General features: G+C 29.4%; 2 protein-coding genes across 2 annotated transcripts in view; both read right to left on the minus strand.

Moving 5' to 3' along the window:
• Positions 1-14,996, minus strand: part of LOC105839464 (band 3 anion transport protein) — a 35,148-nt gene extending 20,152 nt beyond the window's left edge. The window contains 4 exon segments of the mRNA XM_012685791.3: positions 772-1,152; positions 2,637-2,718; positions 2,807-2,990; positions 13,057-14,996. Coding sequence (XP_012541245.2) covers positions 772-1,152; positions 2,637-2,718; positions 2,807-2,990; positions 13,057-13,158 — 749 coding nt within the window. The 5' untranslated portion in view covers positions 13,159-14,996.
• Positions 14,997-21,614: 6,618 nt separating this feature from the next.
• LOC114255464 lies at positions 21,615-23,642 on the minus strand. The gene is made up of 2 exons (XM_028194187.2): positions 22,727-23,642; positions 21,615-22,221 (listed from the first exon to the last, which is right to left on the minus strand). The coding sequence occupies exons 1-2, from the start codon at positions 22,847-22,849 to the stop codon at positions 21,883-21,885; spliced, it is 462 nt and encodes a 153-aa protein (XP_028049988.1). The 5' UTR covers positions 22,850-23,642; the 3' UTR covers positions 21,615-21,882.
• Positions 23,643-26,931: the final 3,289 nt, after the last annotated feature.

The raw sequence follows: 26,931 nt of genomic DNA on the forward strand, positions 1-26,931 counted from the left end.
ATAACTCGAGCGGATCATGCTCTTTCCTCGGCGCGCTTTCATTCGCATAATTTAAAAAATTAATACCTCGATTATTGGTGGACCTAACCCGAGACCTAACTCAAGACAATATTGGACTTTTATGTTCATCTCGATCCCTTTTACCTTTTTACGAGCATTGACCCATGTGCGTTGGGACACCCTGTATATATATATATATATATATTTTAAATTCAAGAGACGGTAGCAAAATTTGGAAATATCATATTTGACATTTTTTTGATCAGTTCCATTTTTTTTTAAATTCCCTTTTGTTTAAAGCTTTTGGATCAAAGAGTCTATGCCCCTGTTGCGTAGCTACACAGCTCTGATTTTATAATATTGAAATAATTTTTTCAAATTCTTTTTATACAAAATGGAACACTTTTCAGAAATACTGCGAAAGTTTACATCTCTTTTAGAATTTATTATAATATATGCATTGATTTATGGTTGAAAAGGTTGTTTAATTCAAATAAATATGTTATATAGTAACTTCAATTTCAACAAATAACTGTTTTATAAAACCAATATTCGTTTCAAACAAGTAATATTTACTTGTTCGAATAAATAAGTTATTTAAATAGTATTAATAACATGTTTATTTGAATCTTTTTTAACGTGTGTGAGTTTTAAAATATTCCAAGATTGCATATCTTTATAAATTTAAAATATCGAAAATTCTTATATATGAAAAATATTAGAGGTAGAATTATAATTTTTTTAGTAGGTTATTTCATCGAGTCAACTTACTTATGCTCATGTTTTTGATGTCGCCGGCGACTTCGATCTTCTTCGTGGCCACTCGGAGTAGTGCCCATCGGTACTTCCGGTGTTTGCACGCCCGACGGATCTTCTTCCTTAATCCTCTCGAATTGCACTCTCGGACTACCAATGGTTGGACTATCGCTGAAACCAGAGGCCGCCCTTTCTGAGATCGGCGCCTCATTCTCGCTGCTGCCCACATTTTCGGTTTCCTCCATCGTTTCTTCGTCGTCATCGACCTCGGCCTCGGCTGTGACGATTGATCGCAATCCATTACGGTTCATCCCATCGACTTCCTGGATCTCATTATTCCTCGCCTGGATATTGCCATGGTCCTCCTCGGTGGGCACTTCCGCCGTCGATCCTTCACTACGAATAATGAAGAAACAAGGGCTCTCTACCTTTTCTGGTTCAGTTTCCTAGTAGAAATTCCTAGCAGATTTTCATGTGCATTCAATTGAATTTTTTTCGTTCTCAAAACTTGAAAAATTTCGCAAAGTTGTCTAGTTAGAGCTATGAGAAGTTGGATGCTTATTAGTTTCAAGACTTGTCAAGATTATTGAATCAACCACGTGTTTAATCACTGCGTAAAGTCGATTTTACATACATTTGATACGGAAGAGATACGCTCTCTCGAATAATGATTCGCACGAGATTTCAAGTCAATGTGTACTATAGAATTTTTATTATAATATTTTTTATTAATATCAAAATTTATGATATTTTAAAGATATGATTATTGTCGATACTTGCTTGTGACAATTTTACATGACAATTTACCTATAATAGCTTTAGTAATTAATTAAAAAAATTATAGTAATAAATAATTAATAAAAATGTAGAAAAATACTATCATTATAAAATAAAAATGCGCGCACACAGAACAGTGTAGTAAAAAAAATGTCATCAAATTGCCGATTTTCACATAAAATTCGTAAGTTTTCGCAAGTTTCGTAAATTACAAATTGAACTACATTAACCCTCAAATGCAGTTAAGGGTGTACGACACTCCAGCGAAAGTTTGGGCTCAATAATAATTTCTTAATCATTAATTCTTTAATAATTCCTTCGACTATGTTAAAATTAAAATTCTTCTTTAGAAACCATTGGATTGTCTTTTAAAAGGTTAAAAAAATGCTCAGAAATTCTTTCGACTTCTAATGTCATAGTTTATGCGTGGCAACCACAAAAACACGCGGAAATGTGTTTTCCCGGCTACAACCCCGACTACAACTACGTAATTTTTATGAAATGCTGCATTTAAAAGTTAAAAAATCTTTAGATGTAATATAAGTTTAAAAAATTCCTGGAAATATCCGGAGAAATATAATAAATATTATAATATTATATAATATAATAAAAAAGCGATTAATTATAAATAAGATCAATATATAACAAATATTGTGAAAAAGATTGTACTCACTTTATAGTGTTCTATGTTATTTATATATAAAAATCATAAATATACAAAAACATTTAAACAAAATGAAATATATTGAAACATAAGTATGTAATGCGTTTCTCGAGAATAAGCGTTATGTTGTAAGAAATATTAATGTTTCGGATATGTATTTGTTTGTCTAGGCAACTAAATTACATTGATTATTATTATTTAAAATATGCATTTAACAATTTCTCAATTTATACAGTCAATCATACATATATGTATTTAAAATTTTATTTTTGACCAACTTATAATCATACTTGCAAAAAAATTCATACCCTTTCGAAGAAAATATTATAAAATTCGAAGAAAAATCAAGGTTTTTCTGAAATTCCTACACTGTGCAACGATCCGAGAAAGATACGAAATAGATTTTGCCGAACGTCCGCCTTTATTGAGTAAAACTTACGGTGAAAGGTGTCGTCGCATAGATCTGGAATGTAGACTCTTCAGGGGCATGTGCGGATGCGGGTAGCTCTTTTTACGATATTCTGAAGAGCATGATCTTTATTACTTCCCATTCTTGAGAAAAAATGACGTCAAAAATAAAAAAAACCAAAGATAATTAATATAACTTACGATTGAAATCACGATCGCCGCCATATCGCGGGGGTGGTCCGCGATCGCGATCTCGATCTGATCCAGCTGACTCCGAGGGCGATCCAAGCCGGGCTACGTCGAACTTTTCTCCGGCATCCATCGCAAAAACCTTTTCCATCTCCTCGTCGAGCTCCGGTCCCGTTTCCGCGGCATGTCCGTCGATCTGATACGACAAATAAAGATACATTATAACACTTGTCGCTACTGTATTAAGGATTATTCTCCAGTATATTTACTAGAGTTAGGTAATAAAAAATTAGATAAAAAGTTAAAAATTTAATAATAAAATAACCTGTCAAGAAACAAAATTCCAAATTTAAATCCTGATTGCATACAAAAAAATATCAATTTTACTGCCAAGAAAGGCGATTTATTTAATTTATTTTTTCCCTTTTAATAAATAAAATTTTCGACAAAAATCATTTTCTCGATAATAATATTAAAATATACTTCTTACAAATGTATAATACAAGACATACTCATAATCATACTTTAAAAAAAGAGTTCATACTCTTTCGAAGAAAATATTATAAAATTCAAAGAAAAATCAAAATAAAGTAAGTAAATCAATTTTTTATTTCAATTAAATGTTTTTTATTATTATAAAGCATTAAATTACTAGGATTCAGAATATATTTTATATGATTTAGAATGTGATATTTATGATAAACTAACGATACATTTGCGAATAAAAATTTATGAATTATTTAAAATAATCAATATTTCTTCCAAAATGACAATTTCCATTAAAAAGCTCTTAAAACTGTTTTATAACCGCAACTAATATTTTCTATTTATGTAGCCTATATTATACGAACACAAAACTTTATTAAAGTCAAAAACTAATATTTTGCGAGACTTTGTTGTTAGTTAATTTTAAATACGTTAATTTTAAAATGCAATTAATTACTTTAAAAATACAAGCCTTTCCCAATTTTATGACCTCTAAGAAAGCAATCTGCTATGCCTATTAGTTTTTCTAAGGACAAGTTATAGATTAAATCTAAAATAGTCATTAAAATGATAATATAAATGCAAAATTCTAATTTTTATGTAAAATTAAATATTATTATTTTGTAATATTTTTTCTAATAATTTATTTTAAATTTAGAAACAAAATTACAGAAAATCTCTTAAAGATAAATAAAATAGCAGATAGCTTTCTTAAAAAAATCACAGAACCAAATAATAAAAGTTACTAATAAAAAGTAACTCGTTATTGTTACTCGTTAAGTTAAAAAAGTAATTAAATATCGTTACTTGTTATAATAATTCTATAAGGTAATTCATTATATAATATTTTTATTACTAAAAATATTGACGTACTACTTTTTTACTGCTTTTTTAATGCCAAAACAAAATTAAATTAAACATAAAATTTGCTTCTTTATTTTTTATTAATTGTAAAAAATAAATGTGAAGTTAAGATTAGGAGCAATTCAAATAATTTGATTACTTAATCGTGAGCTCCAAAGTTATAATCATACATTTTCTCCCAGAGTACAGTTTTAAAATTTTATAAACGATGTAAATTAATCACGTCACCCCATACATTTTAAGAACAATTTCAAATTTTAAATTATTATGTAAAAATTTTTTAACACAAAAGTGAAAATATGAAAAACTATAAATTTTGCCATTTATAATTTAATAAAAGTAAAAATATGTAGATTTGTATTTTAATCATTTTTAAACATTTTTCTTCAAATTTGTTGTTTTACAAATTTAAGACACAAAATAATATTGTTTTTATTAAAATATTTTATTAAAATATTAATAGAAACAATATTATTTTATATCTTTGTAAATTTTGTAAATTTGTAAGACCACAACAAATTAACCCTGTGTAACTAAAAATTGTAATTAACTATTCTATCTATTTCAAAGATTTTTAAGTTATACTGATCAAATCTTTCAATTCCGATATCCAGTTATGCAAAGATAATTTTTACTTAAATGGCACTTAACCGAAATATTAAGTTAATTATAAAAACAACAGTCAAAATTTTTCCCAGAATATTTAAGATGGATTTAAATATAACAATAAACTTTTATTGGTTATATTTTATTTAATAATCATCGTTGAGATGTTATGTGGCTTCGTATGAGAGTGACAGACTTGTAAGTGACAGGTCGCGAGTTTAAGGCTACATCTCGTACCCAGATGGAAAAATGTTAAAAAAATATAATAATTGTGTGAAGAGCACAACATAAATATAACTATTTTACTAATAATAGTGTTAGAAAATTCTAATTCTTAAAGATATTGTTATTTTCTGTTCGATATTTTATGTTTATTTATGAAAATTATTATTGAAAAATAAAAAATGTTTTTTTTTATAAAGTTATACAAAATTGTTCATACAATAAAGTTATGTCTAATGCTTTTTATATAATCTCACTATAATACTTAATATTTTGAAAAGATATTCTCAAAAGAAGAATGGTGGAACGTTTTCCGTGTGGAACTGAAGATTACACACACGCGAAATTTGTTATAAATAAGTTCAAACCGTAACAATAAAAATAAATGTTAAATTCATTACTATAACTAAACAAAAATGTAAACGCTATTAGTTATTAACAAAGAAAAGTAACGCCCATTTACCATTCTATTGCTAAAAAAAATGTATTACTTCCCAACTCTGAATTTAATCATACAAATCTTCTGTCGTCTCCTATAAGTAACTTGGTCATTCGACAAACAACTTAAACTGATTTTATCGAAATTGAAATATTAGGGGATTTAGGATCAGAAGTAAATACACAATTTCCTTCACAAACACCATAAGCCAGTGACTGTATTTTTCTTACACTACTTTGCAAAAATATATTCATTAATTATAAATATATCCATGAATCACTGGAATCCAATTGTATGTGTATTTTTCAACAATAAAGTAAATATCTTTCAAAGAATACAATGTTATTTAATGATATCCTTAAAAGTCTTTCATTACATTTATAGAATTTCTTAATTAAAAAAATTGATTTATGTACAAAATAGTCATTTTATTGATAAACAGGAAAATTTCCAAAATTAATTTTTTCAAAATAAATTTTAACCCTAAAAAGCAAATGGGTGTTTTATTACTTCAAACGAAATTCAAACTACCCTCATTTTTTTCGTATTTTTCTTGTTTTTTTTACTTTAAATGAATTTTTTAATACTTCTCTGACAAAAAATATGTTTATATACATCATTGTCTTCTGCATAAAAAATAAGAAAAATGCACTACTTAATTATTAATGTACTGTTAATAGAAAGAATTGAGACATTCGAGAAGTTTGAAGTTTTGGGAAAATTTCACCTCACCTTTGTCTTTCAAGATAGAAAAATTCAGTTTTTCCTTCTAGGGTTAAAAGCAATGGATTTCACTGACTTCATGTATAAAGTAATAAAACATTTTCATATATTTTTCATTAATTTTAGTACTGTAGTTGTTAAAACTGGACAGTTTTTGCAATTCTCCAAAAATAAGATTTTTTTATTCATGTTTTGTCAAATGAATAATTCAACTGTAGAATATCGACAGGGAGAGAGAGAGAAAAGAGAGAGAGAGAGAGAGAGAGAGAGAGAGAGAGAGAGAGAGAGAGGAGAGAGAGGAGAGGGGGGGTGTGGTGGTGTTGTGTGTGTGTGTGTGTGTGTGTGTGTGTGTGTGTGTGTGTGTGTGTGTGTGTGTGTGTGTGTGTGTGTGTGTGTGTGTGTGTGTGTGTGTGTGTGTGTGTGTGTGTGTGTGCGTGCGTGCGCGCGCGCGCGCGCGCGCGCGTGTTTATATGGAGCCACTTCAAATTTTTCCTCATAAAAACTTCTATTATAATTTGTCTCTGAGAGAAGAGTCGTAAAACATCCTTTTTAGGACATCTTGGACACAGTTAGGTAATATTTAAATAAGTGCATTAATCGCTTTAGGCCACTCTACCTATGTAATTCAGAAGAATCGATACGGATATCGATTTTCACAGAGAACACAGAGAACAGCGTATTCTCACAAGTAACAGTTACGTTATTACTGATATTTTAAGAGAAAATGCGTATTATTTTAGAAGACTAGATAATGGAGAATATTGGAGATTATACACTTTGATTCTTCATCCTTCATACACACAGAAAAACATTCTCATATTAAGAAAAATAATCACCCGATATGTTCAGTTTTCTTCTTTTAAAATAATAGTTATCTCTGTAAAGAACGTTTTCTAGATAATAGTCTTAACCCTCTGCCTACACATTTGCTTACGGTAACCCCAGTCGATTTTGAAATGTTTGCTACTTAAAAGTATTTAGCAAGGGGACGCTGGAACGGGGGGGGGGGGGCAGTTTGAATTGTGCTCTACTTATTCCTCTTTAGGCGTTGTGAATGTTCTAAAAACAACAGAAGTAAGAGCATCGAAAGTGTGTGTTGGGGTTACAGTTACCCCGTGTGTAGGGAACGTAACAAAAAAAAAATGGAAAAGTTCCAAATGCGAAGGGTAAGTAAAGTTATTTTTTTGTTCATTACGTATCATTTACGCATACAGTACTTATATATATTACCAATGTCGCGATCACTTTACAAAAATATGCTGCAATTGTAGAATTACAAATTAAAAATTTTTTCTATAACAAATAAAATCTTTTGTAATATTTTTTGTATTAATAATTATGTTTTGGTGTATTAATAATTATGTTTTTTAAATAAATATTACCATTTTTTTTTACTATTGTGTTTAAACTGCATTCATTTTTTACTAAATTCACATTACGAAATAAATATATTTTTTTAACAGAATCGAAAAACTGACGATAGATTCTTAAAGTACAGCTTTTCCCCTTTCCATTGATCACCATTTTAATTACTTTATCTATTTTTTTCTAATAAATACGGGCATTTGAAAAAAAGGCAAATTTTTACAAAAATTTTTCGTTCCTTTCTCATTCTTTTCAAAAAATCTCTTTTCTTTTAATATCTTCGACTTTTCAGCCAAGACCATCATAATTCTGAGATTTTTTCCTTTCAATTAAAAAAAAATTAAAATTGATTAAATACATTTGGAAATATAAGTCAACGAAATTTTGGTATTAGCGTAACCCCTGTGTGTAGGAATCAGGAGAAAAATAAGGTGTATAGGCAGAGGGTTAAAATGCTTTTATTATTCACGTGAAGTAAGTAATAATTACTTAATATATATTTGAGTTAAGTAAATATTGCCTCTTTCAAATATTTTATAAATTTATATATCTTTAAATCCTTAATATTATAAGAGCATCACATTTATTCGAAATATATTCTGAATCCTATAAGTAATCTAACTTCAATACAATTAAGAATGTTAAGTTAAAACAAAAATTCAAGTTGCTTATTAGTTTTTCTTTAATACAATTTTATAAAATTCCTCAAAAAAGAGAACTTCTTCTCAATCTTTTTTTAAGTATCTGATAATATGATAATATGATAATAAATTTCTAAAATTCGTATCGAGTTTATATTTTAGAACAATCAAGAAAATATTCTTTGTTAGAAATAATCATTGCTTACAATTAGTAGAAGAAAAAAATAAATTGTATAATCGTTTTTCTTAACAATATTTTTCTCTTTGTATACACGCACTGAGAAAAAAGTTCTTAACCTGACTAAATTTTTCTACTTAATTAAATTTTTTTACTTCAGGTTTTATATATATAACTTAAGCAATAAAATATTTTAGTATACAAGTTAAATATATAAATACTTAAAACAAAGATCAAATATTTTATCTGTAGTGACAGAACATATATTAAATATTATCATATTATCACATATATATATTATCATATTATCACATATGTATTATCACAAATATTATCACATATATAAAATATTATATTTATATATGTATATATAAAAATAATAATGATAATTTTGATTGGAATAATATCAGGCTCTTAGATTCTGAACCACGCTATCATAAAAGACTCATTTCAGAGATGATCAAAGAACAAGTTAACGGTATCAACTTGCAAAAAGATAGAGAGTTACTCGACAATTCATATTTATGTTTATTTGATATTCTGTCTAGAAACTGAAAGCAAATAATGTGCCTGCTCACACTTCCGTTGACTGTGGAATAATTCAGACACTTTAAGTGCTCAGTTCCTATAATAATGATCTTTTACTTTGGTTTTAACTGTAATTTTCGCAAGTATGTTTAGTCATTTTATATACTTTATTTTTTCGTATATCATATATTCTGTAGATTATATATATATTTTTTTTCGGTTTTTAGAATTTGACACATTTCCATTGACTACACTAATATTTAATACCATTGACCGGGATTACTATTTTACTTTTTTAGACTTTATGACTGATTTTTCCGACGATATTGTAATACTTCATATCTATTGTTTTATTCATCGTTAACGTTAGGACAGTACTTAATTTAATATTATATAATTTGTAATACAGACTGATGAGGATTGCGTAGAGTCGAAACGTTTCTTTAATTTATAATGCGTATTAGAATTTTTATTCATGATTTTTTTACCTTTTTATATCAGTCAATAAATCATATTTTTACTAAGAATATTATATTAGCTCGATGTATTGACCTGATTCTTCATATATTTTGTTGCTTTGCATTACCCAGCTCATTATATTGTTTTTATTTTGCAAATATTTTATGTATTTATAATAAATACATAAATACATAAATACTTGAATTAAAGAAAATCAAGTTAAAAAATTTAGAAATTTTTTCTTGTATTAGCAGTATGTATAAAACACTCAAAATACAAACAGACCAAATCGCACAATTGCAAAATACCCAGATACAAAATATGAGTAGTCTAAATTTCTTCGATACTGGACTTGGTCTATTTGTATTTTCAGCGCTTTATATGTACAATGAGACACTTCAGGAATAAATTTAAAAAATTTAAAAAAAGTTCTTTAATATCAAGATTCACAATCGAAGAATTATAATTTAATAATTTTGAATGCGTGTTTGTACTTTGTTTGAAAAAGTAGTGTATTCATATGATTCTTCTCCATTTCTAAACAAGAGTTGCATTGTATGCAATCAATTACGATGCATCAGTGCAGCTTATTATGAATTTTGTTTTAAAATAAAAATCTACTTTAAAGTTCATGCTCATCAATCTATACAGCACTGAAAAATTGTGAAAAGATTGCAGAAATATTTCATTGCAAAATTGCAATATTGCATATTAGTTGCATAATGTATATGCAATATCGATGCAGTATTACAACAACGTCAAAATGTCCGACTTTAGCAATATTGCGTTATAGTATTGTAGCAATGTTGCAGCGCAATATATTTGCAATAATGGATAAAAATAGTTTTCTTATTATTGCTTAATATTATATAGCATAAATTACAATAATTATTGTTGATTTTTCGTAATTTGAAAAAATGAAAACGAATTAAATCAAATTAAATTAAATATTGTATATACTTTATTGGGAATAAAATAAGATAAATATAAATTTAATAAACAATAATAATATAATTATTTTATAAGCAAAAAAGTAAATTGTTTTTGATAGCCATTAAAAAATATAATGTTTATAGAATAAAACAATTTTAGCGTACAGTGTGTTTAATGACTGAGTGTATATGTGTACACACACACACACACACACACACACACACACACACACACACACACACACACACACACACACACAGACGCGCGCGCGCACAAACATATATGAACATATACAAACAATATATAATTATATTTATTTTGGAATTTTGTTTTTTTATCAAATTTTATATTATTTAATTTTATATTAAATGTTATGCAAGTATATACATTATATATGATAAAACTCTTTTATAATAATAATAATAATAATAATAATCTTTATAAGAATAATTAATAATAATCAGAAAATATAGCATTAGTATAGGTAACGTTTCTAAAACATTACTGTAACATTGCTATTGAAAGTTATAAAATCCATAATAATACAATATTTCTAAAATATTGCACTGCAATCTGTAAGATTGCAACGTTGCTGCAATATTGTTGAAATGCCTTGTGCTATATGGGTAAATTTCCCATATGCAGGTTTAAAAATAATGTTGCTAACATATCTGTTCAAGTCAAGCACACAACGCTTATGTACAATCAAAGAGAACCATTGAGAATCGATCCCGTAACACACATTGAAAAAAAGACTTGGTCTATCGATAATAATCCAGCCTTGGTCCAAATTACCCAAAACCTTAGTGAAATAGTTTCAACTAAACGTAAGGTAATTATAACAAAATAATGTACTTATAATGAAATGTTTATAATTATTACCAAACGTTTTGTTAATATTATTATAATTTTGTTATTATTACAACATTTGTTTATAATAACCAAATATTTCAACAATATCATTACTAAATGCATTTCACAAGTTTACCAAGAATTTTTTTTTCACTGCATTGTCTAAAATTCTTTTTGTGACAAACAGAAATAAATATATAATATATGTATTTTTCCAATAAAAAGTTATACTTCTCGTTTAACTTCTCTTTTTTTACCACAAAAAAATTAAATCGGTTCTCTTGGTATAAATTTAAAACCTTTTGACGAAGTGTCATAAAAAATCGTTGTGTAGTATTAAAAAAAAAAGATAAAACCAGACTGAAAATTTTTCCATTTTATGTTGCACTAACAAATCTTGAAACACCAAATTAATCTGGCACGTCATCTGGCACAAACTATCAAACGAACGTTGTTATTCGTCAAAGTCTTCTCTACGAATTGTCCGTCCAAGAACTTGGCAAAGCTAAACTAAAAAATATCGCCGTTTCATTACGTGGTACAGCTCTAATCTCGACAAGATTACGTTTGGAGTTTCACGAGTAGACTTTCTTTCTACTGTGCTATTTTGTCAGTACGGACGTAGACAAATGTATATCTTTCTTTATAAGTATAAAAGAGAACAATTTTGAAGCAAATATTGTCACATGATTAATCATTTTAAGTTGAGTTTTGCTTAATCCATAATAACATTTGTTAATAAGTATTTATTGCTAAAATAAAATAAAAATGATGTTGGAACAAGATAGTCCTGGAAAAGTTCAGACAAAAACTATGATAAATAGTTTTTATTGTCCCGGAATTTATACAATTGAATAAATCGGCAAAAATTATAAAAATGACTAACACGTAACGCTAAAATATATTTATATATTTATATATTTTTATGTAAAAAAATATTGTGTTTTAATTAGTAAGTTACACTAACCATTATGGTAAAAAAAAATCAAATCAGTCAATAGTGATAAATTAATAATAAATGTTACTAAATTTATATATTAATTCTTTACTTTTATAAAAGAACATAATAGTAACAGAATTAAAAACTTTATTTATATAGATTTGTTTCGTACATACAAATTTATTTTCAACATCTTCAACACATTCATTTAACATCAAAAGGCTAACTTTTACTATATCAATTACTAATTTATTACAAATTCTATTTTAAACAAAGCATAAATTAGAAAAAAACTTTTAATTGTTAACACTCACATTGTTTTCTATTTACTTTATCGTTTTTAATAGAAAAGAACAGTTTTTGCCAATCCCCTATATTGAAGATTTCATCTCTTGTAGATTACATACTCTCTCTCTCTCTCTCTCACACACACACACACACACACACACACACACACACACACACACACACACACACACACACACACACACACACACACACACACACACACACACACACACAAAATACGTTTTAATCAAATCAATAATGTCCTACACATTGTTTTATTGTATTTTGCTCGCAACAATATTACAGAGATGTTCGAGAAATATTTGAGTATCTGTTTTTTTTTTGTTTTTTTTTCAAAAAATTTAAACCGCCACCATTTTTGTATCTTTGATTTTAGCAAATTTTATTTTTATTAAAATTTATTAAAATTTCATCAATTTTTTTCAAAAGTATAAGTTTTTTCGACGAGAAAAATTGAAAGCCCAAATTTGAAGCTTTCTGAAATCTAAAAGAAATGTTGCTACCTACGCTGACCTTTCGCGGATCACATAAATAATGTCACAGAAAATTTTAATTATATTATATACTCAGATTATTCACTCTGCACGACGGTCATAAAAACTGCAAAAGGAATACTTTGAGAACAGTAGAAAAACGGTTTATTCGCGCGAATCGTAAGAGCAGAGCGGAATTGGGGGTGACCGGCCTGCTTTCCAATGAGCAGGAGAGCGCGTTCACCTGGTGCGTCGTCCGCAGGGAGCGTCGTAGCCAGCGGAGAACTTTGCCGCGAGCCCGCTGCAGGAACGACTTCCCGGAAGAACCGGCAGTGGCCTCGGGCATGGCATGGCCCGGGCCGAGTGATAGCCCGGCCGGTCGACGCTGAGAGCTGAAGGAATCCGAACTGAGGGCGGAGGGTGGCGCCTACCGAACTGGGAAGAGAAAGAAGGAGGGGAGAGGGCTGGTGGGGAAAACGCGCGCGACAATCCGTGGAAGGGGTGGATCGATATACGCTCAATCGAGAGAGCAATCCTTTCATTTTTCTTTTTTCCCCTACCGTTCCACCATTCATTCGATTTATCATGATCTCAGGATTTTCCATTTCCTTTCATGTAAACTAATTTCTAGCTAACAGTCAACACATATCTTTGAGCGTATTTTTAATGATTTAAATTAATCCTTGATATATTAAGAAAAAAATAAGAAATATATAAATCCTGCCAAGATTTCGAATGTCCTAATAAAGATTTTTAAGAAAGAATGTCGAATTTACAACCTTCCTGATTTTAATAATGCCATTAATTCTGGATTTTATTAATTTCACCGATAACAATTGACTGAAGAATTGCAGCTAACAAATTAATTACAATAAGTTATGGGTTTAGAAAAAAGTTATCCTGCATTTTGACCTGATCTCCCTTAAACGAAAAAAAGTATAATTGCCTCTCGACACATTTGGAATCAAATGTATTATAGGAAAACGTGCAGATGATTGACAAAGGCCAGCGGGCGCAACAAGTGTCAATCGACCGTGAAATCTGGGATACAAGAACTCGAGTGGAACAGAGACCGGGGACAAAAGAAAGAAAGAAAGAAAGATAAAAAACGTGCATTAAGGGTAGGAGAGATTTCTGCAGGTGGGAAAGACTCAGCTGATGGTGCAGAATAATAGGTAGTAGGTAGTGATGAGAGAGATAGTGACAAGAATTGCTGGACCGAATCGACGTCACCTAGGCTTAAGTCGTACATGTATTATCGATCATTGTCAACAGGGAGAAAGAGAAAAAAATAGATGGAATCCGGAAAGGTACTACTGTACACGGAAAAAATAATTTTGCTCAAGTATCTAAAAATTTTAGTAGGCACAGACTTAAATATAATGTTGGAGCTTCTAAATAATTTTATATTGCATGATCAACTAGAATGTTAAAACTTTTGCAGCGTTGTCGTATTCAACGTCCAGCATAATTATTTTTAGATCCATGGCTGATTCAATTTCCGCATACTTCAGTAAAATTATTCTTTCTGTGTAATATTGTCCGACTAACGCGTAAGCATGGGCGTACCCAGGATTTCATTTAGAAGTGGGGAAAGAAAAAAAATCGCTTGTCTGCAAAGTCGATTAATGCATTTATTTGTGCATCACTGGTCATTAAGTCCATATAGACTATATTTCAATGTTTCATCAATATTATTACCACCTACACGCCATAGCTGCGTTTGTGTGAGAAGTATTAGTGCCGAGTGAGAACGAGCTTTTCCATCATCGACCGCATCTTCCCCATTTCCCCGCTCGAGGAACGTGCGCTTCTCGCTTTCTGCTCCAACCGACCTTGAACCTGAACCGCAGCCTCCCCAGTTTATTCCCCAGCAATGACCTTTCCTCCCAAATGCCAGGGGAAATCAATGGAGAGCTTACTTATTTAACGAACAGGAAAGATTTCGTTTCCTGCCAATAATCGTTCCTTGTCGATCAATTATACAATTATAGCACGCAATTAAATCCTAGCGATTAAATTCAGGAAAGTGAGGAAATATACATCCAGTTTTCTTATACGTTTTTATCAATACTTTATCAATATTGTCTTTAAGCATGTTTTTAACGTTTTAGAGAAAGGTAGACGCAAGTTTTTCATAATATTTGTGCATAATTATTTCCTCAATTTTCTTCTTACATAATACTTTTATAATGTTATGTTTTTAATTTTTTTTTCTCTAACTTTTATAAAGATATATAATGCTTTTTTTATAGCTATGAGTGTATTTATTATTAGAATATAATAGTATTAAAATGTATAATTTAAAATGTTTATTATATTTTTCATTTCGTAGTAATGTGCACGTAAACGAAAATTGTATCTATTATTACAGTATTTAATATTTCATCAATAATAAATTAATTTAATTATATAAAAACCTTTGTACAACATACTACAAAGGCAACCGGTAAAATCATACTTGTAAGTTTTCAAAATTATAATCTCTCTCTTTAAAAGTGTATCAAATTTATAAATTAAAATAATTAAAAATCTAAGACATAATTAATTGTAATACATAATACTTATTTTATTAATAATTTATTTTATAATGGAACAAATATCTTAGAACAAATAAATAACAATAATGAAAAGAGAAGAACATAAAAATAAAACTGCCTTAAATTTTTTGTCATTGACATATTTTTATTCATATCAATTATTTTAATTTTACTATTATCAGTCTTATATTATTATCATTTATTATAATAAAAAAAAGGTAAATCAGCACATTTTTTATGCTCTACAGCATTTCTAAAAAAACAATTTTCTTGTACGATTATTATCAGAAATAACGAATATCAGAAATAACCATTAGATAAGAAAAAAATCGACTCATAAAGTTACAATTAATTATTAGTTTATACTTTATATGTATATATTGGCTGCTTTCCGTTTATAGAAGACAGTCGACATTTTTTTACACAAGTTTTACACGTCGCTTTTCATTAAAAATTTAAGGTTTAAATTTCATTTAAAATTTAATCGACACCTCTGCTTGGGAGAAGAATAAAATTCTGGTTTTGATCAAAGAATCCGCTCCCAATATACAGTTCGAGATGATTTTATCGTACAGAAGTTGCAAGTCAAAAATCGAAATGTATGTATTTTAAGAGTTTATCTGTGAAATTGTATGCTACATTCTTAAAATATAATGTTTCACTATTTGTTCTAACATTTCTCTCAATTTGCATCTGTTGAGGGATTGTTTGGAGATTAGAAGAGTAAGCTCAAAGATTGAAACTATATCAACTTAAAAACTCATAAATAGCTCATAATTTTTCTGCAAAAATTGGTTTAATATTCCCAAGGAAAAATCAAAATAATGTCAATTTAAACCAAGATCCGATTCACACTCAAAGTGCTATTAGCCTCATTCTATCTTTATCGTTCTACCTTAGCAAACAAAGATATACTAATGTCAATAGCGCTTTGAGTGTGAATCGGATTTTAGGATTGACGTCATATTGACAAAGGACATAGTAAGATAAGCATGTGTATGCTGCCCCCGCACGGATTTGATTGAGATGTTTACAAAAAGTTGGCATTGATGTGAGATTAAATTTTCTTAAGTATTATATTTGAAAAATAATTTTTATGGGAGTTATGCTTGCACATTTATTCGCATATCTTAGCAATTTTTCTCAAAACTTATTATGTAGACGATTCTAATTGTTTTTCCTGTTCGTTGTACTTATCTCGGTGCTTTTTATTTTTTTATAAGGTTTGTACATTTATAACCACTGTATATATATTTAATAATATATACATATACATTATGTATATATGTATAAAAATAATAAAATATATTTTATTTAAGTTTATATATGTAGTACCCTGCAATACCAATCATTTTCATGTCATGCTAGGGAAGTCATAGATTTTTTCTACAAAAAATAGTGATAGTATCCCATCTGAATCCCATAAAAATAATTCAAAAAGATTTTGACAATTTTTTTTATCCGTATTTTTTGAAAAAGAATATCCGTAATTTTTTTATAACATTGCGGGATTGAAACGTATATTTTTTTAAATCAAAATCGGTTCAGCCGTTTTCGAGAAAAAAATTTTTTCGATTTTTCTTCTTTTCTCCATAACTCCCATAAAAATTATTTTTCAGCTATAATACTTGAAGAAATTTAATCTCACATCAATGCCAACTTTTTGTGAAAATCTCAATCAAATCCGTGCGGGGACAGACCACACATGCTTATCCTAGCGACCAAAAAATGACATAAATTTGTCAATGACATCGAATTGATATCATTTTGACTTTTCTGTTCTCCTTGGGTTTTTAGTTTTAAGTAATAGGGGACTCCAGTCAATATCTAACCTCCCATAAAAAATATTAAATTTCTACTCAGTATAATAAACTCAAAATTTGTAGCATATAAGAGCTCATAAATAGTTCATAATTTTGTGTTATTCGTTTTTTTAATTTTTGCATGATAGAGGTAGCTAGTTTGATAGAGGTTTTATATTACACTTGCATGCGCGCCATCTCGCGACACGTATACGATAACGTATATGGCAGAATTATCGACGCTTTATCGTCAAGGACGATTCATAGAAAAGTCAAAATGATATCAATTTGATGTCATATTGACAAATTTATGCAATAGATGACTTAAAAATAACATGTCAATATAAAATTGACAATCAAATTGACATTATTTTGACTTTTTTGTTCTCCTTCGGTCGCTTTCGTGAACCTAATCTTAGCTAACCTGTCAATTCGTGTCGCTCCACTAAAATGTACCTATACTGGAATGGGCACTAATTAGCCTAACGCGATCCGAGAGAAACCCATATAAAAATCTATTCTTTTTGTACAGTTACATCTAAAAGTTTCTAAGAAAAAAATAGACTATACTATTTAGCGAAATAGTAAGACTTAAACCAATTAACTTTTACTCTGTTTGTATTGTTATACATGTACGCATGCGTCGGAATGTGTGAGCGAGACACTATACACCGATTATCTATTTCTGTCTCAAGCTCTCGCGAACCACAATATACATATACATGCAGACAGGAATGCCTGGCCATCTTAAGTTAGCTAAGTTCCGATTTCTAAATAGAATGTTATTATAGAAATCCCAAAATGCAGCTATCTTCAGATGGCCAGAAATTTCTGTTCGCTATAGTTCTAGAAAATAGAAGAACGACATTGGAATTAATAGGTGCGAGAATCTTGCACCTATTGCAAGATCTCGATAGAAGCCGACATCTTGCTTCTCCACGGATCGTTTGGAAGACACGTATGTGTCACAGTAGACGTGAAATTAGAACATGAAACAATGTAAAAAAAACATTGTTTTTGACGTATTAGATATGATTTTGTTTATATTCCTTGGCGGAAAAATTTCTACAAAATTCTAAAAAACTACAAAAATTTACAAAAGTGTTTTAATTCTAGCATTTTTTTGTAGTTTCTACAGGAAAATGCTAGAATTGGAACATTTTTGTAAATTTTTGTAGTTTTTTAGAATTTTGTAGAAAATTTTTCCGCCAGGGTTATTAAAGATTTGTATAATAAAAGGGTATGTATACTTCGTTACATGTTTTATGATATTATTATTTATCTTAATAACCTTAACTCTACCACAAGAGAAAACAATATGTCGCTAAATCACGTGATTAATTATAACTAGCCAATCAGAAGGATTGGTCTCAATGTCGCTTTTTTCTTTTGTAGAACTTTACTATCCGCGTGGCATCATAGTGCCCATTCCAGTTTAGGTACATTTTAATAATTTAATGTATTACTCAAAAATATCAGGTCATATCAAGATCATGTAAAAGAAGTCGAGACGTGATACGATTAATATCAGTAATAAAATCAAGGATAGAAGAATACAAAAAATCCGAATATTGTCGTAATACTCGAAAATGACATACTTCCAGAGATCGTCCAAATTGTGAAAGAGATTACAGAAAATCTTTTGTCACGTAAGTCAAAAGAATAGATATTTGTGTTATAAGTGAGGAAAATCGCATTTGTTACACAAGGTTGTTATTCTTAACAATTGACACTCGGAAGTCTATTTATTTTAAAGTATTTAAGCGCATTTGAATATGTAAAAAGAAATTTCTAACGACTTATGCCATTTTAACGTTTTATGCCATAATGTACATGTGAGAGAATAGTGTTTCAAAGTATAATAATGTTAAAAAAAATTATTAAAAATCGCATCCTGGAAGGATTCCATTCAGTCCGAAGTACTAATGGCACGAATATTTATAAGTTCTATTTTTTGTGCAAAAAAATATAAAATTATTTCAAGCAGGTTTCATCTATTGCATTATATTTAATAATTTTAAAGCTAAATAGCATGCGTGAAGGCGCGTGTAATGTTATGGTTTAATATAATAAAATTGTTATAAAATTCGTGGGATTTAGAAAACACCTCTAAATTTGAGCAAGAACATGTATTTATAAAAAATTCGGATAATGTATAAAACCAAAAAAATCATCTATGTTAGAGTTTTTGAGGAAGAAAAAAAGTACAAATAATGAATATTTTATATGTGTATAGAATATGTAAATAATTAGTGCGAAGAGAGCAAAAACTTGAGTAAATTACATAATGTTGGGTGAAAAGATTGTCACAAAAATGTATCCGTTGAAATGGAAGGCGTGTTTAAAGAGAATGGTTAAAAAAAAAGAACAGAGAGGCTGTTTCTATATGTTTAATTATTATTTTACCTAATATTATTTTACAATGCTACTCAACTACTAAAACTTCTACTAAAACGATTAAACCGATTTAACTGTTTCAGTCTTATTATTATTATTATGTCATAACAAAATAATTAAATCTTTCAATAATCTTTTAATCTCACTTTCTTAGAGAGATCACTTTCTTAGAGAATCTCACTCTCAACGAGAATGCGATAAGATATTAATTCTATTTTTTTATTTTGTATTTCTTAATTTGTTGTATTTTATTTTTAAAAAAATTTAGAATTTTTATATTTTGATCTTATTTTATTTATTTTTACTTTCTGATTAATTAAAAAATAAATCAACTTATTATGTTGTACTCTCCAAATTGATTATGCTTGTATATATTATCCAAATTTCTATAAATATACTATGTTCTTGCTTAATTTTCAAAATACTTTCTAAGATATACAAATTTTTAATTTAAATAAACTTTGCATCTGTATTCATCGATGTCGGTAATATTACAGTAAAAAGCAAAATAATAAATAAAGCGCTAAATTATGATTTAGAAACAGACGTGTATAATAATAAATTAAATTTTGAGTCAGTTGAACATAAAAATCCTCGCACCCAACTAATGGAAATTTGGTTCTCGACCAAATTTGCTAAAAGTGCAGCATGTTGTTCGTTATGATCTCCTGATCAAAAGTCTCAATAGACACAAGATCTAAAAATCAATGGTTTTCGAGATACTGAGCTTGAAAAGTTAGATTTTCGAAAATGGAAATATGGGAATTACGAATTTTAGTATACCTTTCTAAATCAACTTTTAAGAATATTCATGCAGAATAAGTATAACAATATTGAGGATGAGTTTGTGTGCTTGTATGTGCTTTGTACGTTGATGTGTATACATGTGTGTGTTTGCGTGCGGAAATGTTCACTTTTTTAGATTATATTTTATTTTAAATGCCAAAACTCGCAACTGGGTTACGCTAAGAGCGAGCACTAATTATGTCGCTCATTGGTTATAAAGAATAGTTGATTTTCAAAATCAACATTTGCCAATTCAATACTACCGTCGCAATCACATCTACGCTCACAAGTTTACAGTTACATGTATACTAGGTTTATAAACTCGATTTCATATGTTTATCTGTATACACGTAAAAAGCTAAAAATTGAACTTTTGAAGCTCTTTATCTCGAAAACCATTGATTTTTGGACCTTGTGTCCTCTGAAACTTTTGATCATAATTCAGAAGGTCGTAACGAATAACATGCTACACTTTCAGCAAATTTGGTCGAGAACCAAATTTTTATTAATTAGGTGCAGGGTCCTTTCGTGACTAAATTTGTTACATTGCCAGAATTCATTGAGTCCAAAAGAATATAAAATCATTTGGAAAATTTCCGAGACAGAGTGAGTGAGAGAGAGAGAGAGAGAGAGAGAGAGAGAGAGAGAGAGAGAGAGAGAGAGAAAGAGAGAGAGAGAGAGAGAGGTTAATGTCAATAAAATCAAAAGTTACATGCGATTACATTATTATCAGTTATATTAGTGATAATTAGTGAGTTAAAAAATTAGTTCAGTATATTTAACGCTTTAAAATATTATTAACACGCATAAAATAAGATGTAACCTATTAATTTTTGTCCGTATTATACATTTATCATTTATTTCATATTTATTTTATATTTATGTCACTAAATATTACATATATTACACAAAAATATAAAATGTTAAAGTATGGATGATACAGAGAATTCGATACACATTCAACAATTATCCTCTATTTTATCCACACATATCCATCCATCTTTTATATCTATTAATTAGCCAAAATTTAACAATGAGAAACATAAAGCTATCATTGTGCTTATAATATCTTTTAATTTCTTCCCTTCTATTTAACACATTCTTTTACATTTAAATATTTTATACTTCCTTCCTATTTATTACTTTTAACTTAATTTTCCTTTATTGTTCTATATTATTTATTCGGTTTTTACTTATTATCATCTATTAATTTAAAGCTTTAATCGCCCATTTTTAATTTTTTAAATTTCTTTTTTCCTTAGAAATTCGAGCCTTTTTTCTTTTATATTCTTATTGCTTAATCTTTTTTATTTACAATTCACAACTAAACTCCTATTATTCTACTACTGTATTCTGATCCTGTATAATTGTCATTCTTCTCCATTGCCTTCTTAATTAGCTTCTCCTATTATCTTATTGCCTTCATAATGTATGTAAATGTAACCACTTATTAATATTTGAGGAAATTATTATTTACATTTATTGTTTACATTTTATATACATATATAAAACGTTTGTCGTGGAATGACTTCTAACCGACATTTATTAAAGTAGAATTTTTGTCATATTAAATTCTCGCACATCAAAGGGATCGGTTTTCTTCAACTTGAAGGCGCACGTGATTTCGTAGCCTTCCGCACTCGTGAGCATGTCCGAGGTCGGCACGCTGATCCTGCGCAGCAAGTTAAATGAACATCCGACCTTGAACTTGACTAGGAAACGAAGGGCGACTGGCCGCGAAAGAGAACGTAAGAGATAGAGGAGAAGCACAAATCTTAAATTAGTCATGAATCCTTCTCTCACAATGAAAGATCTTTCATCTCTCATTATATTCTTCATGTTCAACATGTAACTGTACATACATGATTTCTGTAAATCCAGCATCTATATGCAAACAAATTTTTCGATATCCTATCAACCATAACATTGCAAAATCTTAACAATTGTTTACTAAAGAAATTGCCGGTGAAAAAGTTGTTACAAAAGCCCATATCACACTGAAGATTGATATCGGGGCATTGGATTGGAATTTGACCGATCAAAGTAAAGTTCACTTCAAGATCGTTTTTCTTTCTTCTAATTGAATTCCAATCTCTATTTTTAATCTGATACCGCTTAAGATGCTTCGACAAGTTAGGTCCCACGGACTAATATTTTACATGTAACGCGTAATTCTAAGAAGAATGTAACTAAGAGAATAGAAAAATATCATTGGTTAAACGCGATACGCTGTTGCTGTCTCTATATATACACTAAAGACATTCAATTCCACATAAAAGATGCGGACCGCTTGTGATTGATTACGCGGTACGCGTTACACGAAAAATATTAGTTCATGCGATCACACCCCTGCACTTGGACAGTCCAATTTTTAAATTGTTCAACTTACAAAGAATGAAATTTGGCGTATCGTTACGTAATAAGATGAACGATCTTTCTTGTCCGCGCTTGTCGGAAAGAGACGAATAGGAATGCGTGTTACGGCCACCAGTACGTTATTACGGAAAGTCATCCCCTACCTTCGGGATTCGTGCGGTCATAGAAGAAATTTCCTTCCTATGGATCAACACGCTCCGGCATGAACGGACCGCTCGTATACTGACAATGCTAGACGACGATCGAGTTATGTGATAAGAAAAGGCATGATTGACACCGGTCTTGATAATTGAATTTGCGGCTTGCGTAAGCGTCTGAATGGCACGCGTCGCTTTTTAAATCCCGCCCGATGTAAGACGAGATGAGATTGTAACGGAGAAATACCAAATGAAACGAATCTATTCCCGGAATTCGTTCTTCCGTTATTTCGCATTTTCGAATTACAGATTAAAAGTCTAAAAAAAGAAAAGATAAAGAAAAGAGGACACATCGAATCGAATTTCCGGACGTTTCGTCCAATTTGCGTTTCTATTAGGTGATTTCCTGCCTCGCGAGGGCAAAAGAGGGGGGCGACACTTTGCTGTTTCGATCGCTCCATTCAGGTCAGCAGGACGAAATTAATTGCAGCCTTTCACGAATCGAAAAACTAATATCACCCTGGAACTCGCTAGGGTTTCATTACAAACGGCAAATTTTAGTAATTTCACAAAGGACCGTACATAAACATATGAGCGGCGAAGATCAGGAATTTGACGCTAATATAACCGTCAACATGTTTCACGTTGGACTCACTTTATGTAATGAGCGTTTGTTTACCTTGCCGCGTGATTCGCCAATGATCCACAAACCATGATTATTAGATTTATGAAATAAAATATATTGCATAATAACTAAAGAATTATAAAAAATATTATTATAAAGTAGATTTGATACATAAAATGCAAAGCAGAAAAAAGCACAAAAATATTTTTATAAATTATTCAATCAATAAGAAAACTAACATTTAATAAAAATAATTTTATAAAATTAACATTTTTATACAAATATTTATTAATAATTATTTAATTGTTAATTAAATTTTTCGTAATATTAAAATGATATATGAAATGTGCCAGACTTTTTTTAAAATAAAGAGAAGAGATTTTTATAAAAATATATTGATAAATACGCTCTAGCAAATGATAATATTTTTGACTGGAAATAGATTGTTCAAATTGGATGTTAAATTTTTTTATGTAACATGCACTTTGTATTGCAGATTCAAATTACATGCAAAAAAAGAAACTTTTTTTGTCTCAAATTTTTTTTAAATGTTTCCATTTATCTTAAAATAATTTTAAAAGTAAATGTGATAAAAAAATAAACTTAAATAAAAGATTAATGAAAAAAAAAATATTTTAAAAAATGTTTGACCCTAGGCTGTTACATCGGGTCGCCATGTCCTGGACTGATGACTTATTAGTAAGATATCTTTTGGCGTGTTTAGAAATGTAAACTTGTGATGCTATCTAAAATCAATTTCAGATATCTATTACAGATAGAGACGCATGCCGAAAGGAGGGAAATGTCAGTGCTTATTTGGCAGTTGAAAGAATGTCACGTTGTATCACTGTGACAGGTGTAACAAGGGTGTCGACCGATGTTTAATAAAAAATTGATTTTTTTCTATGAAAATTCATTGATTTTTAGAGTAAAAAAAAATCTCCTATAATATGTAAAATAAATACCTTTTTTGAAAGGTTTATTTATGAACTAACTTTTTTATTAACGGAGTTTCGCTACTCAATGAAAATGAACAGATTTTTATGAAGCTTTGTAGAGAAGTTCAAATTAGTGATATAAATTAACTGTCAAAATTTTAAAAAGTTGAACTAGCTAGTTATTTAGACTTTAAATATTTTATTTACATAAGCTCTTATGAGAATCGATAAATATTCATGATTTTTCGGTTTTTATCGCCGTATTAAACGTAGAAGTAATGAACAGATGTTAGTAAAACTTTACAACGATATATCTTAGCTGTCCAGAAAAGTACTGTTAAATTCTTGAAACGATGCACTTGCTCGTTTAGATAAAATAATTGATAGAATAAAAAAAAAGTTCACAATAATCGAAGCAGTACAGCGTGTAAGTGAGGTAAATGTGTGCTGAAGTGATATAACATGAATTTCAAATTGTTGTTTTAGTTGAGGGTGATATGATAGTGAAGAATGTTTATTCACAATATAAAAAAATTATTTCAGTAATAAAGGTAGTACTTTATAGGCGTATTTTTTCTTATATTTACTATTATTAACTTTAGCAAAATACAGCAAAATACAGCAAAAAAGGCAACAAAATCATTATTTGAATTTTTTTTTACTTGGGCCTCTTTTGTGCCACTTTTTGTGCCGGGCCTGAACAGAAGAAATTCCTTAAAGTATATTAACATATCTTAAGAGTATAATCCTAAATTTTTAGTTTAAAATATTAAAAATTAAAGAAGTTATCATTTTTAAAATGTGATTTAAAAAAATTTGTTTTCAACCATTTTTTAAATAAAAACAAAAATATTAATTTTTTATAATTGGAATATTTGAAAAAAGGTGTGACAGCTTAGGATTAAGATAAAAATTTCTTTTTTTATAACCAAAATCTGCAATAAAATGTACCATTTTCTTCAATTATTTTAAAAATAATGTTAAAGTGATGTAGGACAACCTATTTAACTGTATGTAATAAAATACTAAAATATGATTTCTATAAAATAAGACAAAGTAATATTTACATGTACTTGTGTGTTTCCAAAAATAATTTTTTCGTAACGATAGAAACTTTTAGAAACGATCAATTTTAATCAATAAATTTTACAGAAAATTAAAAATTAAAAAATTCTAGTGACAGTATTTCATATCTCAAATTAAAATCACTGATCGCAGAGCTGCACGAATCATTAGTGACTCACGGAATTAATATTGCACCATAGATCATAATTACATTTATGCACAATATTAAAAAGTATACCTTCCTTTATAGTTAAAACATCTCCTGTTCTGAATAAAAAATCCAGCACAGGTTATTGGAAAATACAATATCCAAAATCGGGACATAAGATATCTGAAGACGTCTTTTATATAGACAGACCTTTTAACCAATTCACTGGTAGCTTCAAAATCCATGTTTTATGTCAAAACTGACGAGGGTCAATAATTTCGTATTTTACAAGGAAGTTTATCTATAAAAAGTTGTTGGATCGCTGGTGATAAATCCAAGGCGGAAATTTTAAAATTTAAAATAACAAATCCTGCAATTAAATAAATAAAAAAATAGGGAAAAGTGCAAAATCATACCCGTGGCGTATTCTAGGATCGTAATAACTTACTAGTTAATAGTAAAAATAAGAATATCCATAATATAATTAGTTATTAGAAGACACTGTATCCGATTACCATTATGAGTTTCGTAATTTTGGACTCATAATTAGCGATACAAAAAATAGGGGTGTATCAATAATGCAAATTAAAAATTAACAGAGTTATTCATGGTGTCTATATATGAAGCATTATTAGTTGTGACACTTCTCTTTTCACTCATATATAATACAAATCATTATCAGAACTGATTAAAAATATGGCTAAAAGACATCTTAAAGACGTCTTATGTCCCGATTTTGGACATTGTGTTATCTGGCTCGACCAGTGCTGCACAGAACGTGTTTAATGATGATAGCGTTCGCGCATATGGACTCGATTTCTCTCGAGCTTACGCAATTATACATGTCACATCAGCGACGTCCAATCAACTGTGTTCGTCGCAAATGTGGAATTTACAGCTCTTCGACACTGTAAAGAACCGCGATACACGAGAGTTTAGCGATTTAGCATGCACAACGTGGAAGCTCTAGCGACTTTTCTTCCGATCGAAGTCACGTGCTGCCGCGCCGTTTCGCGTTTTCAACCAATGTGTCGTGCAACCAACTGCCGCGCGCGGCGATGTCGAATGGTTATTGACCCGTGACCGTCAACAATCAGGCCAATCAGTCCTGCTCGAGGTCGTCCCGCTTTTACGAGTCCACGTCGTCGGAGTCAGAAAGACAACTTGCGATGAAACGCCGATAATTTGCACGCCATTTTGCAGAGCGGGTCCCTGCTCCCTTGTACATACACCATGCGGCAATTTATTTCGCATGCACGAATATGCGATATGGATCGTGACTCATTCGGAAGCCTCATTACATCT

The sequence above is a fragment of the Monomorium pharaonis genome, chromosome 1 (assembly GCF_013373865.1).
Source record: "Monomorium pharaonis isolate MP-MQ-018 chromosome 1, ASM1337386v2, whole genome shotgun sequence".
NCBI lineage: Eukaryota > Metazoa > Arthropoda > Insecta > Hymenoptera > Formicidae > Monomorium > Monomorium pharaonis.